Source organism: Apodemus sylvaticus, chromosome 21 (assembly GCF_947179515.1).
Source record: "Apodemus sylvaticus chromosome 21, mApoSyl1.1, whole genome shotgun sequence".
NCBI classification, from domain to species: Eukaryota; Metazoa; Chordata; class Mammalia; order Rodentia; family Muridae; genus Apodemus; species Apodemus sylvaticus.
The window spans coordinates 47241165-47257958 of record NC_067492.1 but is presented as its reverse complement, the minus strand read 5'-3'; the positions used below and the strand labels follow the sequence as shown (position 1 = coordinate 47257958).

Here is a 16794-nt window from a genome sequence, read left to right as displayed (position 1 = left end):
AGTGTAGCTATTTTCAGACACACCAGAAGAAGGAATCAGATCTTGTTACTGATGGTTGTGAGTCACCACGTGGTTGCTGGGATTTGAACTCAGGACCTTCAGAAGAGCAGTCAGTGCTCTTAACCGCTAAGCCATCTCTCCAGTCCCCCTATCATACTCTTTCCTGATGCTAACTTGTTTTCTACAAGGCCAATAATTGACACTTGGAACCTCACAAAACTAAAAATCTTCTGCACATTTAAGAAAACAACTGAAGTGAAGCCCACAGAGTAAGGGTGAATCTTGAGGTTTCATCTCATCTCTGTCAGAATGGATAAAACCAATAAAACAACCATTAACCATTAACAAATTCTAGAGGGGGTGCAATCTAGGCGGATTGAAAACTGGTGTAGCCACTATGGAATTCTCAAAAAGCCAAAAAATAAACCTAGCGTATAATCCAGCTATACTCTCCTTGGCATGTGACCAAAGGACTTCTCACTTCAGGGACGTGTGCTCAGCCGTGCTGATTGCCGCTCTATACACAATAGCTAGGAGACCCAAGCAACCTGAATGTCCTCTAAGCGATGACTGGCTAATGACAATGTGGTACATGTACTCTATGCAGTGCTATGGTGCTGTAAGGAAAACTAAAATTGTGTGTGAAATGTCAGGGTTCCATCAGGCACTGAGGTGCGGTGCAGACCTGAGGACAATGGCCTCTGGGCATTAACCTCTCTTACTTTTCTGGGGGCCAGAGTTGATGGCTTCTGGCAACTGACTCCTGCTGATAGCAGTAGGGGATTAGGAAAAGAAATTTAGTTACTTGGACTCTTCACTCTTTAACTCAGGGGCCTCTCACTGGCCTACTCTCACTGCCCTCTTTGTGAGGGCTGGAGAGATGGCTCAGTGGTTAAGAGCACTGACTGCTCTTCCAGAGGTCCTGAGTTCAGTTCCTGGCAACGACTTGGTGGCTCATACCCGTCTCTAATGAGATCTGGTGCCCTCTTCTGGCCTGCAGTATATATGCAGGTAGACCACTATATAAAGTAAATAACTCTGTGGCTCCACAGAGAAGGGAGAAAGAGGAAGTTACACACTCAGACAGACATCTACACATTTATTTTTCTCCCAGTCTTTGTATAGCTTCTTAGACAAAAGTTCTTTATAAAATTACCTCACAGATAAAATGTTAAACAAAAGGGAGTCACAGAAAGATGTCAATAGTAAGTTCAAAGCAGTGTTTCATTCTAGAAGCTCCTAAGTTCAAAGCGATGGTGTCACATGCCCTTGCTTCACCACAGGGCACACTGTGGCCTTGTCCTTAGACCTGACCTAGAATAAATGTTTTTCCTTGATCATTAATTTTGTTCTAAGCCTTTTTTGTTCCCTGGTGCAATTTACATGCTGTGACAAAGAACTCTATTTGCAGCTTAAAAAACAAAAACAAACAAACAAACAAACAAACAAAAAAACCTGGGAGCTTAAAATTACTTGAATCACTTCAGGAGTTCTATAAAATCATTTTCAGAAATTATGAAATCATCAGTTCATCTACACATCATTATTACATGAAAGTGCACCTTCATAATGATCTGCAGAAGTTTGCTCAATAGGGTGGGCTGGTGCCCAGGGTTCCTTCGCCTAGGTAATAGTGGCAGGAAGGACACATGAGCAGCAAGAAGCGATCCTGGGGTGAAATCTCCGGGGTCCATGTCTCTCAACGCACACCCATCGTTGCCATGCACAACGGTGGGCCATCTCTAGGAGACTCACTTGCTTACCATAGCCTTTCCTACATGGCTTGTGCCGATAAACTTTGCAGGGAAATGACTGGAACCTGGAACTCAAATTGATCCTATTAAATGAAATAACACAGACCCAGAAAAAGAAATGCCACGGGTTTTCTCAAATTTCAGACAAGTAACAGGGGCCAAGTGATATGAAGGGAAAAATGAGGGGACAGGGGTGGCTTTAATTTCAGAATGGAAGGAAGAACGAGGAGGAGGAAAGAGGGCTGAATAGCACTGAGGATGTTTGGAAAGCCACAGTGAATTGCATTGTTTTTATGTTTAGTTATAATTATATATAATACAGATGGACATGTGTGCTGTCTCTATGAAGTTGTGCCAGTCGGGGAACTAATGTGCCCTCCAAGACCCCAACAGCTGTACTCTCTAGAAGAAGCCGCAGTACAGGCACGAGAAACCCTTTTTCAAGGCTCCCTCAAAACAATACAGACTATTGCTGTTGCCCTTGGTTAGCAGAGGTTGCCAGAGGTTAAAGATGCTGAAGACACCATGTGGTTCAGACACAGGATTTAGAGATTTCAGCTGGATCTGACCTAAAAAAAAAAAAACCTCCTTCCTGAGGCCTAGCTTTCCTAATTCCAGAAGGTGCTGTGCAAGCTGGCCAGAGAGGGAAGAACTCAGTCGTCCTACCCAGCTGAGATGCCCGTGAAGCAGATGGCCAGATCGGTAGAGGTGCAAGGAGATGCTTATGTCTTAGCAGTAACAACCAGCTGTCTAATTGGACTGTAGCCTGCTTAGCAAGTGGAAAATCACACCTGGTACTATAGACCTCGCCAGCTATGGTGGTTGGTGAGGTCACTGGAGCTTAGAGGAGGCTTAAAGTCTCTTTACTAAATCTGAATACTTCCGCACTGCTTTATACTCACAGGCCAGTGTGGCTCTGCTCCTCATCAAGGAAGCAGATTCTCTGTGTGGTAGATGGGGCCATTGTAGAAAGCCATGACTGTTGAAAATGCAGAGAGAACTGACCTGGGGTGCCCAGTGGATATATCTAACACAACTGCATATCTTGGTTAGGGTTTCCATTGCTGTGAGGAGACACCAATGACCACAGCCACCCTCAGAAAGGCAAACATTTCATTGGAGCTGGCTTACAGTGTCAGAGATTCAGTCCATCACCATCATGGTGGGAAGTGTGGCCACATGCAGGCAGACATGCGGCTGGAGGAGCTGAGAGTTCTACATCAGGAGCCACAGGCAGCAGCAGGAGACTGTGGGCCACACAGGCTATAGTTTGAACATGTGAGAACCTCAAAGCCCGCCCCCACAGTGACACACTTCCTCCAACAAGGCTACACCTATGCCAACAAGGACACGCCTCCTAGTAGTGCAACTCCTTATGGGCCAACCATTCTAACACATGAGTAGGAATGGGGGCCATTCCTACTAAAACCACCACACCCCACATCGACAAAGAGAGGATGAAAAGGTTGTACAAGTCAGGACAGGAAGTGTGCTGTGTGGTTGTGTATCCTGGAAAATGACAGGGAAGCTATACTTGTAATACCTCAATAATATGACTGACTAAATGAGACCTACAGAGTGAGGTCACCAAAAGACATGCTAATGTGGAAAAAGGATCTCACAGGGCTCAGCCTTTAGACAAAGAACCACAGGCAACTAAAAATGTTGGCAGAGAGAGGGAGAATTAGTCTTTCCCAGGAATGAGCCCCCTGATTATCCACTACTAAATGGTCAGCCCTGAAATCATATGTATAAGCAACAGTAAACAGTCTCAGCTGTTTTTTTTTTTATTTAAAAACATAAAACCTCTTTTAAAAAAAGGTTGTTTTTTTTTTTTTAAAGGCATGGTGGCACATGCCTTTAATCCCAGCACTTGGGAGACAGAGGCACGCAGATTCCTGAGTTCGAGGCCAGCCTGGTCTACAGAGTGAGTTCCAGAACAGCCAGAGCTACACAGAGAAACCCTATCTCAAAAACAACAACAAAAACAAAACAAAAAAAGTCTTACTTACATATATGAGTACACTATTGCTCTCTTCAGACACACCAGAAGAGAGCATAGGATGCTATTACAGATGTTTGTGAGCCACTATGTGGAGGCTGGGAATTGAACTCAGGACCTTTGGAAGAGCAGCCAGTGCCCTTAATCACTGAGCCATCTCTCCAGCCCTCAGCTGTTTCTTCTTCAGAAAACAAAACCACAACAGGAGGGCCCAGGATTAGGAGGCTGCAGCTTCCTCTGGCGATTCAACAGTTGTTTTAGGGACCGTGGGAGAGGCTGAAAATGTGGCTGTGGAGATAAAGCAGAAGTAGATCCGTGTCCCTGAGCTGGGCCGCCTGGACAGGATCAGTTCCCTGGAGGAGAGCAACCTGTTCTCCCTACCCATTAAGGAATCCAAGATTACTGACTTCCTGAGGGCATCCCTAAAGAAAGAGTTTCTAATGATTCCGCCAGTACAGAAGCAGACTCGGGCTGGACAACAGACCGGGCTCGTGTCTTCTGTCACTACTGGGGACTACAATGGCCATGCTGGCCTTGGTGTTAAATGCTCCAAGCAGGCAGCCACTGGCATCGAGGGGCCATGTGGGCCCAGCTCTCCATCGTCCCGTGCAGACAGACGACCAGGGGAGCAAGACTGACACGCCCACACTGTTCCAGGCAAGGTGACAGGTCTGTGGCTCGGAGCTGGTGCGTCTCATCCCTGCCCCCAGAGGCACTGTCATTCTCTGCTCCTGTTCCCAGAAGCTCTGGCTATGACTGCAGTGTATTGATGACTGCCACACATCAGCCAGGGGCTGCACTGCCACCCTGGGCAACTTTGCCAAGGCCACCTTTGATACCATCTCCAAGACTTGCAGCTTCCTGACCCCAGACCTCTGGAAAGAGACTATGTTCACCGTCTCCTTATCAGGAATTCACTGACCATCTTGTGAAAACCCACACCAGCCTGCTCAGAGGATCCAAGCTCCAGCTGTGGCTACCATATAAGGGTTTTCATACGTGAAAAATAAAGTGAATTAAGTCTGTTTTTTTTTTTTTTTTAAATGGCTGGGTTATGGTGGAACAGCCTTGAATCCCAGCACTCCTGAAAAGAACCAGGACAGTCAGGGCCACACAGAGAAGCCATGCCTTATACCCCTACCCCCCAAATAAGTGACTCGGCTGTTTATAACAATAAAGGGAAAGAGACCATGAATCTGAGAAGTGAGAGAAGCCACACAAGGCACTAGAGGGGGGAGGTTAGATGGGAAATGAGGTAATGCTTGAAATTGTTTTCAGATTTTACTTTATGTCTATAAATGTTTTAGCTGTATACGTGTATGCGCACCACATATGAGCCTGTTGGATCCCCCTGAATCTGTAGTTTTTAGTGATTGTCAGCTACCATATCGGTGCTGGGAATCAAGTCTGGGTCCTTTGCAAGAACAAGTGCTCTTAATAGTTGAGCCCTCTCTCCAACCCCTATACTTCAATAATTTAAAAAAGGAAAAAAAAAAAAGAGGTGGACAGCTCCTGAAGACCAACACCAACACTGAGCTGACCTCTGACCCCACCCCAACCCCCAATTCCTTACACACATACACAAGCCAGGAGTGGCGGCACAGGCCTGTAATTCCAAATATCCATAAGGCTGAAACAGGGCAGCTCATGAGCAACATGGGCTATGTAACCAGAAAGAAAGGGAAAACACACAGACACACAGAGAGAGACAGAGAGACAGACACAAAGACAGAGAGAGACAGAGACAGAGAGACAGAGAGACAGAGGGAGGGGGGTCCATCAGTGCCCTGGGAAAGGCTTTGGGACCGACCTTCTGTACCACAAGCTTCAGACAGAGGGGATGAGCTCGGTAGAGGGCGCAAACAGAAACTAGACCGCTCTCTCAACTTTTCCTGTTGACGGTTTGTTGACAGACCCTGCAGGTTAAGAAGTGCTTAAAGGTAGTTCCTGATGCCAGGGAGTAGGGCAGGGCCAAGATGTGTCAGTGTTTATGAGCCATCAACACTGAACTGAATCCTCTCTGAGAACAGTGTGTGCTTTCAACCCCCGAGCCTCCTCTCCAGTGCCCAGTTTGGGCTTTTTGAAGGAGAATCTCCATGTGAGGTCCAGGTCATCCTTGAACTTACGGTCCTCCGGCCTCAGCCTCTTCAGCTGCTCGTTTGGCAGGGGTGAGGCCCTGTGTCTGGCTTCCTGCTTTAGATGACTGTTGTGGTCTTGGGAAGCCCTTGTCTGCCTCACCTGGCTTCCAGTCACCAGGCCATCCGCAGACAATAGATCCAGTCCCGAATGGAGACTGGCTGCTTTGTTCAAACCTCTCACCGTGCTGCAGCCTTGTCAGGGCCTGTCTGTAGAGACAGCTTCCAGCTGTGTCCTCACACACCTAACACAGCGGCTGATTCACTGTTGATGGTGACGGGGTGCACCCATAGGACTTGAATGTTTGATTCTAAGCAGCCTGCAGGCTGCAGGCTCACTGACTCCTCTACCTGAGTCAGATCCTGGGTGGCTAGGATCTGACTTCCATAGGACATATCTCACAGAGCCGTATCCCACACAGGGTAAGGTAGGTCGTGATCTTCCTTGGACGCCTTGCAGTGTTTCAGAGCCTGAAACAATCCTGGCTCAGGGCTATCTAAGGGAAGTTATGAAGCCAGGCTTAGACAGGCTAGAGCTGTTTATCCACTTTCTGCTGTGTCAAGATCTCTAATAGATTCTCCAGCCCCACCCATCCCATAGACCTGTAATTCCAAGTGGTCATGAAACTGAAACAGGAAGATCATAAATTCAAGACCATCTCGAAAAACCAAAATAAAAAAATAAATTCAAGACCAGTCTGAGCTTTATAGACATATCTTAGCAAAAAAAAGAAAGGAAAGGAAAGACTTGACACACATAAGCCAGGCAGTGGTGGTGCACACCTTTAATCCCTGGACTCGGGAGGTGGGTCGGAGGCGGGTGGATCTTTGAGTTTGAGGCCAGCCTGGTCTATGGCGTGAATTCCAGGACAAACAGGCTACACAGAGAAACCCTGTCTGGAAAAACAAAACCAAAAGAAACAGAAATTTAAACATAAAAACCATTACAAATGAGAACATTTCTTTCATCCTCACAGAGCCCCCCTGTGCCCCATCTGTGGCAGTTTCCCAGCCCCAAGCAGCTGCTGATGTGCTCACATACTTTTGTGTTTTCTAGAAGGGCACAGAAAAGAGAGCCACGCAGCCTTTTGAGCCTGCCTTCTTTCACTGACATAATGCGTTTTGAAGTACACTGGCATTGTCCTGTATTCACAGCTTTTATTATGGCTTAAAAATATTCCATTGTGTGGCTGGATCACAACTTGTACTCAACCACTGAGGGACATTCAAGTTTCAGTAGCTGTGGGCAATTACTCATAGAGCCTCAGTAAAAATAAAACTCCATGTTACATAAACATATTTATTTAACTTTTTAAAATTACACATGTGGGAGTGGGAGTGGGAGCGGTGCACATGCCATGCGGGTAAGAGACAGACTTCAGGGAGTCGGGTCCTCAGGTTGGGTGTCATGAGCCCTTACCTGCTGGGCTTCCCTGACAGCCATTGAACATAGTGTACGTTTTGGGTTTGTTTTTTGTTTTGTTGTTGTTGTTGTTGTTGTTTTTTACAATGTTTAGTTACAAACCCCAGCCTACCCTGGAATTAGGGATCCTCCTGCCTCAGCCTCTTTAGCTTTGAAACCAAAGCCACATGCCACCATGCCCAATTCGAACATGAGTTTTTATTGCACATGGGCTTTCCCTGGGAATGGCAGTGGTGGACAAAGGGCTGCCATGACCTCTGATGGTCTCTGATGGAGAGACAGGAGACAAGAGGGCAAGGGCAAAATCCTTAGGCATTACCAACATCTGGGCACATCGCTCGCCAGCTGAGCGCTCTCAGTAAGGGCTCAGGACGCAAACCCTTCAATGCTTTACCTTCTGTGTGGCCAGTGTCCAACTTCTCCCAGCCTTACCTATAAAGTGGGAGTGTCCAAGGCACTTGTTGTGACAACTAGATAAGGTAGGGAGTGAGCCTGGAGGTATGGCTCAGCAGTAAAGCTAGCCCAACAGGAGCCAGGCCATGGGTGCCAACCCAGGGAAAAACAATTGCTCATGAACTATTTGACTCTGCCTTACCTGAGGCAGCTGAACTGTAGACCAGGCAGGACTTGAACTCAGAGATCCATCTGCTACTTTAATCCCAAGGGCTGGGATTAAGGGCACGTGCCAGCACACGTGGGTGGCTCCAGCTTGCTTTTTGAGACAGACTCCCTGGGTACACTGATTAGACTAGGCTGGATGTAATAGTACTTGGGGAGGGGTTCTTCACCCCTTCTGTTTCCCAGTAACCTTTTCGACGATTTTAGCTGCTGGGTAAAGGACACAGAGACCTGGCATCTTTATTAACAGGCTACAAGCACTACGCTGGGCAGGTTCCGAGCTACTCTAAGCCTTCAAGGCAGCCTGGTTGCCACGTGGTCCTTTACCCAGTCCTGCCCCACTACCTCTGCTCCAAGACTGTTCTCAGGGCAACCTCTCCCAGTCCCTACATATGGTCTCTCTGCACCTTCTCCCACTTCTCTGGGACCCCAGACTGGGATCAGAAGTCCGACCTATTCGCTCCTGCCCTGGTAACTGGCTCATCAGCTCTCTATCAACCAAGCAGAGGTGATGGAAAACAAGTTTTACATAACTTTGAGACCTGCCCTCGTAGGGACGCTCCCAGTTGTCCGGGCATAGACATCAGCGTCGGAACACACAGTGCACCCCATCCCCCCACAGCCAGCCGGCTGGCCAGCCTAGCCAGGTCCGGGTCCCAGGAGCCTGCCACACACTTGCCTTTGTCTGTTTTGCTTTTGTAGATTCTGGTACTCAAACTTGGGTGCTTCCCCCACACACAGCTCTCCTTTTCCCTACATTTACATTTTGAGACAGGGTCTCAAATTTTACACGGGCTGGCCTTGAATTTGCAGCCCAGGTGGGCCTCAAGCTGCCAGGAACTCTCCTGCTCCAGACTCCCAAGTGCTGGGGTTTGGGTGTGACCAACCAGCCTGGCTAATACTTGCTTTCGAGGCTTTTTAGCGTTTGCTCTGGACCTTTCAATCAATTGGACTCAGCTCTCTCACATCTTAGAGGGCACCTCTTGTAGCCTACAGACAGAAGATGTTAACCTAGCCTCATATACAAAGTAACTCCCTGTGTAATTGAGCCTAGCCACGCCCATGCATAACTGCTAAGTCTAACAGCTTCTCTAGTCAGAGCCCAGCAGGTCTCGAGGTGGGGTGAATCATAGAGCCTTTGACTTTATTTTGGTGTCTTGGTTTTCATGTCAGTTGTAAGCTGTCAGATATGGAACCCAGGACCCTGCCTATGTGACACACACCCTGTGCCACTGAGAAGCGCTACTTGGTTTGGTTGGGGTTTTTTTTGTTTGCTTTTTCTTGTTTTCTTTTGGCTTGTTGTTTGTTTAAAGACAGGGTTTCTCTGTGAAGCCCTGGATGCCCAAGAATTCTGTAGACCAGGCTAGCCTTGAACTCATAGCTCCACCTGCCTCTGTCTACAGAGTACTGGGATTAAAGGCGTGCACCACTACCTGTTTGCTTTTGAACCACTGATACTATCTGATAAGCATGGTGGCAGGTGCTCATCAGGTCAGCCCTGAGGAGACTGAGGCAGGAGAATCTGGAGTTCAAGACCAGCTTGGGCTACATATGAATCCAAGACTGCTGTGGGTTAAAGGATGAGAATGTGCATAATAATAATAATAATAATAAAGACACCTTCATGAATAAGCCTCAGCCTTATAAAGAGCTGGAGTTTCTAGCTGTGAGGTTGTCCCCAAACAGAAAGATTTCCCTTGCACAATGTGGTGGACAAGACAGTGTCCCCTCAGATGGCAAGAAACCTTAGTAAAACCTAGATAGGCCCCTCCAGAGGCAGGCCTGCACTTCTCCATTAAAACCATGCTGTAGCCGGGTGGTGGTGGCACACGCCTGTAATCCCAGCACTCTGGGAGGCAGAGACAGGCGGATTTCTGAGTTGGAGGCCAGTCTGGTCTACAGAGTGAGTCCCAGGACACCCAGGGCTACACAGAGAAACCCTGTGTGTGGGGGGTGGGGAGGGAAGAACCCCGATGCCCCGCGCTTTCTCCCCCCCCCCCCCACACAGCTCCCCTGTTCGTTACGTAGCCACCTAGTTTGAAGCCAGGCTGGGCTCACACAGACGCCCCTCCTCAGCAGCATCCTGGCACCGGATTACAGGGCTGCCACCGCACCCAGGCTCTCTGTATCTTTATAGACACTTTCTCTCCAAGTGACTGGCTCAGGACACCCTCTCTGATGAGCTATGGGTTCCCTAACCCCGAATCCATCGGTGGGGTGGGGGGGGGAATGGGGGGCGTCAACTGGTTCAGTTGTCATGGGGGTCAGTACGATCAGGAAAACCAAGACACATACCCACACGCAGCTATTCCATCAATGGAAGGCTAAGGTCATTTTTCTCAGGGGTGCCTAAGGCAAGAGTTATCTGACTCTCACGCTACAGGGCTGCCAGGAAGGGTGTGCCAACAGCTGCCCACTAAATAAGATGATTAATCGTCCCTTTCAAGAACACCTCCTTTGTCCCGGGTCTGTCTAGAGCACTTTCACAAATGCTGAACTTTGTCAACCTCACCGTAGTCCCCGACCATTCCCATTGGACAGCTGCGCACAGAGACCAGAACGGCTACTTTACCACCCCAAGGTCACACAGCTAGAAAAGTGCTGGGACTAGTCGGCCTTTCATGCACGGTCTTCCAGGCAGTTCCATTCCCTGCAAGAGCCACCACTGGCAACTCCAGCTTCTCTAGGCCTCCCTCTTCCTCGCTCAGCTGTGTCCTTGACCGCCATCATCCCAGACTTACAAAACCAAAAGCAAAAAACACCTATATCGCTGGCGGTGGTGGTGCACGCCTTTAATCCCAGTACTTGGGAGGCAGAGGCTGGCGGATTTCTTGAGTTCGAGGCCAGCCTGGTGTACAGAGTGAGTTCCAGGACAGCCAGGGGTACACAGAGAAACCCTGTCTCAAAAAAAAAAAAAAAAAAAAGTACCTATTTACAAAGCACCTAGTGGATCTTAAAAAAAATCACGCAGCCCTGGTGGTCATCTCAGACAGCAAAGGAAGTGACGTGTACCAGAACGCCAAGAAACCAGCTAAACCCAGTAGGGACTAGTAGGAAGTGAGAAGCAGCCCTACGGGGCAGTCCCACAGCAGACCAGCCTCACGTCGCTTTACGGTAAAGGCCAGTACGGGAAAGACAAAGGGCTACGGGCAGAAGAGGGCGGGGTGCGTATTTTTATCCTTGGGTTAAAGCAGGAAGACCCGGAGGTACTTGTCAGGTAGCTGCCACAAGGCACGCAGCAAAACCGCCCAGCCCACGATTACCTGGAGAGAGGGTGCGGCCATCCTAGGAGGCCAGCCTCTGTAGCCCCACCCCCTCGCGTCGTCACCAGAGAGTGCGGGTTGCGATTGGCTGGATCCGCCACGGAGGCGGAACCTCAGCAGCCGGGGCGCGCTTGCGCTCGAGGAAGGCGTTGAGCAGAGTAGAGAGGGAAGGGGCGTGGCTCCGCGCGGAAAGCCGTTGGCAGCCGGGTCCCACCCCGGATGTTCTGCGTCACGGAACGGGCCGCAGCGATTGGCCGGTGTGGCGCGGCGCATTGGGAGGGGCGGAAGGTTCTGGAGGGCTGGCGGGATCTGGAAGCTTCCGCCGGACGGGTATATAGAGTCCGGGACGGGGCAGCAGCGGAGCCGGAGGCGGCGACAGCTGGGCGGCGGTGGCCATGGGCAAGGACTACTACCAGACGCTGGGCCTGGCCCGCGGCGCGTCCGACGACGAGATCAAGCGAGCCTACCGCCGCCAGGCGCTGCGCTACCACCCGGACAAGAACAAGGAGCCCGGCGCCGAGGAGAAGTTCAAGGAGATCGCCGAGGCCTACGACGTGCTCAGCGACCCGCGCAAGCGCGAGATTTTCGACCGCTATGGAGAGGAAGGTACGCGTGCGCGCGGCCGGGGTGACCCGCCGTTTGACAGGCGGGGAAACCGAGGCACTCGGGGCCTCTCTGGGACTTCGGCCGGGGACGGGCAGCCCGGGGATCTAGCGGCGCCGCCGCCTCCTCCTCCCTCCACCCTCTGATCCGCGGCTGCAGACGGGAGGAGGAGCTCTGGGCGCGCCGCTCGCACAGAAGCTTCTAGCACGTCTGCCGCAGCCCCTCCCGGCCGGCCGCCTGCACAGCAGCGCCGGAATGCTGCAGATGGAGGGCGGCGGTCGCGATGGGGATGAAAATGGCCCGAGTGTTGATTCTCTTTGCTAGCCGCAGCTCAGTGTTTACCCGGGGTTGAACCTCTCTGCTAACAGTGCGCAGGAACTTTTTTGTAAGGCGTTAACAGCATAGCCGGGAGAATGGAGCAGTCACGTAGCCCTAGTGGCACCGACATCTAGAGGCCTTACGACCAAATTGTTGTCACGAGATGAAACGGAGTAGTGTGTTTCCTGCCTCTGTTGCCATTGGGAATTAAAGACGTGACTAATTGTAACAAGCGTTTTAAAATATATATATATATATATATATAAAATCCCTCCCACTATAGTTCCTGTGGCATTTTTACTAAGGTGCAAAACTTGTTAAGCAGAGTGCGGGGGCTCACACCTCCATTTGGGAGGCTGAATTAGGAACGTTGTGAATTTGCTGCAAATCTGAGCTACAGGGTAAGCTCCTGTTTCCAAAGGAAGCGGATGCTGTGACAATCCCCCCCTCTGGGATCTGAGTCAGGAAGATTGCCTAGAGGCTGCTCTGGACGACACAGCCAGTGTGCTCCTAGCATTGACGGAACGAGATGCTACCATTTATCTGAGACAGGACCTCGCTGTTGCTGGAACATTGTTTTTTAATTTGTTTGTGTGCCTCCGTGTATATATGTGTACCATTCACATGCTTCTAGAGAAGAGGGCGTTAAAGTTCCAGAACTGGAGGCAGACTGTGGTCTGCTGCTATGTGGGTGTTGGAATAGAACCTGGGTCCTCTGCAGGATGAGCAAGGGCGCTGAGCTGTGAGCTCGGGCTTGTCTGGAACTGAGCTCAGTCTGCACTGTCTCAGAGCGCTGGGGTTCTGAGCTCTTTGTTTCAGGGGAGATATATATATATATATATATATATATATATATATATATATATATACACACACACACACATATATACACACACATATATACATATCTGTGTGTGTGTGTGTGTGTGTGTGTGTGTGTATGTGTGTATGTTTTTTGAGACAGGGTTTCTCTGTTACAGCCCTGGCTGTCCTGGAACTCACTCTGTAGACCAGGCTGGCCTCGAACTCAGAAATCCGCCTGCCTCTCCCTCCCAAGTGCTGGGATTAAAGGCGTGCGCCACCCCCCATCCCCCCACCCCACCCCCACTCCCCGGCGGGTTTTATGTCTTATAAGTGTGTTGAAGTGTGGGGATGGAACCCGGGGGCCCTGACTCTCCTGCAGTAACCCTGACTTGTGGTTTTGGTTTCCAGGTCTGAAGGGTGGCGGCCCCAGTGTCGGGAGCAGTGGCGGTGCTAACGGTACCTCTTTCAGCTACACATTCCACGGAGACCCTCACGCCATGTTTGCTGAGTTCTTTGGGGGCAGAAACCCCTTTGATACCTTTTTTGGGCAGCGCAACGGGGAAGAGGGCATGGACATCGATGACCCATTCTCCACGTTTCCAATGGGTATGGGTGGCTTCACCAATGTGAACTTTGGACGTTCCCGCCCTACTCAAGAGCCCACCCGGAAGAAGCAAGATCCCCCTGTCACCCACGACCTTCGAGTCTCCCTTGAGGAGATCTACAGCGGCTGTACCAAGAAGATGAAAATCTCCCACAAGCGGCTGAACCCTGATGGAAAGAGCATTCGAAATGAAGATAAGATCCTGACCATCGAAGTGAAGAGGGGCTGGAAGGAAGGGACCAAAATCACCTTCCCCAAGGAAGGGGACCAGACCTCCAACAACATTCCAGCTGACATCGTCTTTGTTTTAAAGGACAAGCCACACAATATCTTCAAGAGAGATGGTTCTGATGTCATTTATCCAGCCAGGATTAGCCTTCGGGAGGTAAGGTGGGGGAGGAGTCGTGAAGAGATGGCTGTGGTGAGAATAACTGGTTGTGGGGTGGGAACCGTTGGACTGGGGTCTCAGCCCGGGTCTCAGCCGGCCTGGTCTGGTGGAGTCAAGCTCCTGAGCTGGCTACTTCCTGACACTGTCCTGTTACTTCCCTAGGCTCTCTGTGGTTGCACTGTGAATGTCCCCACTCTGGACGGCAGGACCATCCCTGTTGTATTCAAAGATGTCATCAGGCCTGGCATGCGGCGGAAAGTCCCTGGAGAAGGCCTCCCTCTCCCCAAAACACCTGAGAAACGCGGAGACCTTGTTATCGAGTTTGAAGTGATCTTCCCCGAAAGGATCCCCATCTCATCCAGAACCATCCTGGAGCAGGTTCTTCCCATATAGCTGCCTGCATTCCTCAAGGACTGAGCCAGGGACCTTTCCAGAGCTGCAGGATTCCAGACCGCTCCACTGGTTGCATACTGCGGGAGGGCCCAGGGAGGGCTTTTGCTCTGCCGAATGTTTTCCACAGAATATATTACAATCTTTCAAAGTCGCGCACTAGACTACAGTGGTTTTTCGAGCGATAGGTAGGCGGTGGGAACAGCCCTCCTGGAATGGACCCACCCTGTGCGCCCCAGCTCTTGCCCAAGGGGTGAGGCAGGCCTGCAACTGGACTCTTCCCCTCGGTTGTCCTTACTTTCTGGCTGTCATATGACAGTAGCCCACCATCTCAGTTGCCAGACCCTGTGCACTAGTCAGTCTCCACTGTGTGAGAGGTTCTTGTTTTATTCTGTATTGTCCCATGCCTGTTCCTCCTCCCCACAAGAATCCTGTCTTGTCTTGGCCATCTCAAATTGAGACCAATTCTGTAGGACTGCCAGGCCTGCATCACAGCAGTACCTGGTTGCAGGACCACAGGGCAGCTTCCTTCCAGGTTCTGGGGCCTGGACAGCCAGGAGATCCCAGACCTCGGCTCTATTGGGATCAGATGGCTTCCAGTCGCAGTACTTGCTGGGCCAGAGCTAGTCCTTGGACACACCTGGCACTTCTCAGAGGCACAGGTGATTTTTTTTGTGTGTGTGTGAGTGTGAGTGTGTGTTTGTGTGATGGACTCTGAACTTTCTCAAAAGGATACAATCTTTTTGAATTTTGCACAGTCCTAGATATAATCCCTTTTGATAAAAGGGTCTTTGCTTCTGATGAAAGGAGCACTGTGGAACGTATGTAAATATGTTTTTATAATTCCATTCAAAGCTGGTGTGCACTCAGATGAAAACAGTCCCTGTCAACTACTGTCTGTCCAGGGCTGTGGTGGGATCAGGCCTGGGAAGTGAAAGTATCTGTTCTTTGGAGCTAGCCTGGTGCTCTACCAGTCGACTCATTGTAAGTTGCCACTACCAACACAAGACCAAAGTGTGTGACTTGTCATTATGCAGTGTGACAGCATTAAAGACTGATGCTAAACCTCAGGGGAGCAGTCCTTCGACTCTGTTTGAGGGCTTTGCTGGGGGGAGGGGCGGTATGGTTACTGTTCTCAACCTCAAAGCCGTTTCCCTTCCTAGGACACGCTGGCCTCCCCTCCTGTTCTGAGCCCCAGCATCCCTGGGGAAGGTGGGGGTCGGAGCCCACCCTGAGTGCCTTTTCTACCTTGCAAGGCTCCTGGCCAAATCTGTGGACCTGGTAACCACCAGGGCTGAGGATTACAGTGCCATCTGCCTGGATTCTCCTTCCAACTTGGTAGGGCAGGCTAGACCAGAGCTAGGATGCACCTGCCCAGAGCTGGCTGCCCTGGGGGAAAAACCCGCTTTCTGTCCCAGCTTGGTAGGGTGTCTTGTTTGAAGAGGTGGTTGATTATAAAGCTATGTGTTGGTTTTGTTTCTGTGTTCTGGTGGTTCTGCTTGTGGAGCCCGGGGTTTTGTTCTCTAGCTGACTATGGCTGTGAACCATGCTGCAGTCTGTTTAACAGCACAGTCAAACCTGGTTAAGAAGTTGGGACAGAATAGAACGATAATCCCTGAGCTAGCTATGACATCTGTACACTCAGCACTGGGAAGACTGAGGCAGGAAATAGTTGAAGGCCAGCTTGAGTTGGAAATGTGTCTAAGCTATGAAAGTATTGGTCCAGCCTTGCTGGATTGGACCAAGAGATGCTCTCCCTTACCACCAAAGACAGCTCTGAAATGTTTGTCGTCATTTAATAAAGTTAAAAAAGCTCCTCTAGTCTCCCTAGCACATAGCAGGTCCTCAGCTATCACACATGGGATAAGGCTGCAGACTGACCTCCAAGAGCTATTCAGTCACTCACTGTTAGAGAGATGACCGGGTATGCGATCAGCTAGGGAAGTTTTGATGTCCACAGTTGTAGGGACCTACAGAGAGCTTGGGCAGCAACCTCAGGAGTCGATTCTTGGGGGAGCATACTGTTCTTAGGGGCCAGGGCACATGAATCTGCAGTACATAGCACTGGTCTGGGTGTGCGAGGCCCTGGGGTATAGCCTGGCACCTGACACCTTGGCATGGCCTGAGCCTCAGGTTCCCTTCCTATTGCAGCATGGGACCAAAGGAATAGAAATCTGCTTTTTGTGCCATCTAGAGATGCCTGTGAGGGCTCAGTAGTTCTCAGGACTTGATTCCCTCTAAGACCGGGTTCAGTTCTTACCCCACATGGTGTTTGCCTCCATCTATAACTCCAGTTCCAGGAAATCCAACACTTCAGGCATCAAGCATGCACATAATACATCCAGGCAAGACATGCATAAATATGTATAAAGCTTTTATGAAGAATGTGCCTGTGCTTATGTAAGCACAACTTCTACGTTTTCAGTTTCACGTCTTGGCTTCCGTTGGCACAATTTGAAACTAGAAAGGGTTCATAGTGAGGAGCACTGCCT

The 16794-nt window shown here is 50.1% G+C and overlaps 1 protein-coding gene across 1 annotated transcript; it reads left to right on the top strand.

The window, feature by feature from the left end:
* The first annotated feature begins 11011 nt into the window (after positions 1-11011).
* Dnajb1 (DnaJ heat shock protein family (Hsp40) member B1) lies at positions 11012-15372 on the top strand. The gene is made up of 3 exons (XM_052166834.1): positions 11012-11801; positions 13329-13909; positions 14075-15372. Exons 1-3 carry the CDS (start codon positions 11591-11593, stop codon positions 14303-14305), a joined length of 1023 nt encoding a protein of 340 aa, XP_052022794.1. The 5' UTR covers positions 11012-11590; the 3' UTR covers positions 14306-15372.
* Positions 15373-16794: the final 1422 nt, after the last annotated feature.

What these genes read in the sequence shown, in the direction of transcription:
- Dnajb1 (XM_052166834.1), top strand. Translation starts at nt 11,591, where the DNA reads ATGGGCAAGGACTACTACCAGACGCTGGGCCTGGCCCGCGGCGCGTCC. An exon ending in CGACCGCTATGGAGAGGAAG is followed by an intron (nt 11,802 to 13,328) that starts GTACGCGTGCGC and finishes TTTGGTTTCCAG; the next exon opens with GTCTGAAGGGTGGCGGCCCC. An exon ending in CCAGGATTAGCCTTCGGGAG is followed by an intron (nt 13,910 to 14,074) that starts GTAAGGTGGGGG and finishes TTACTTCCCTAG; the next exon opens with GCTCTCTGTGGTTGCACTGT.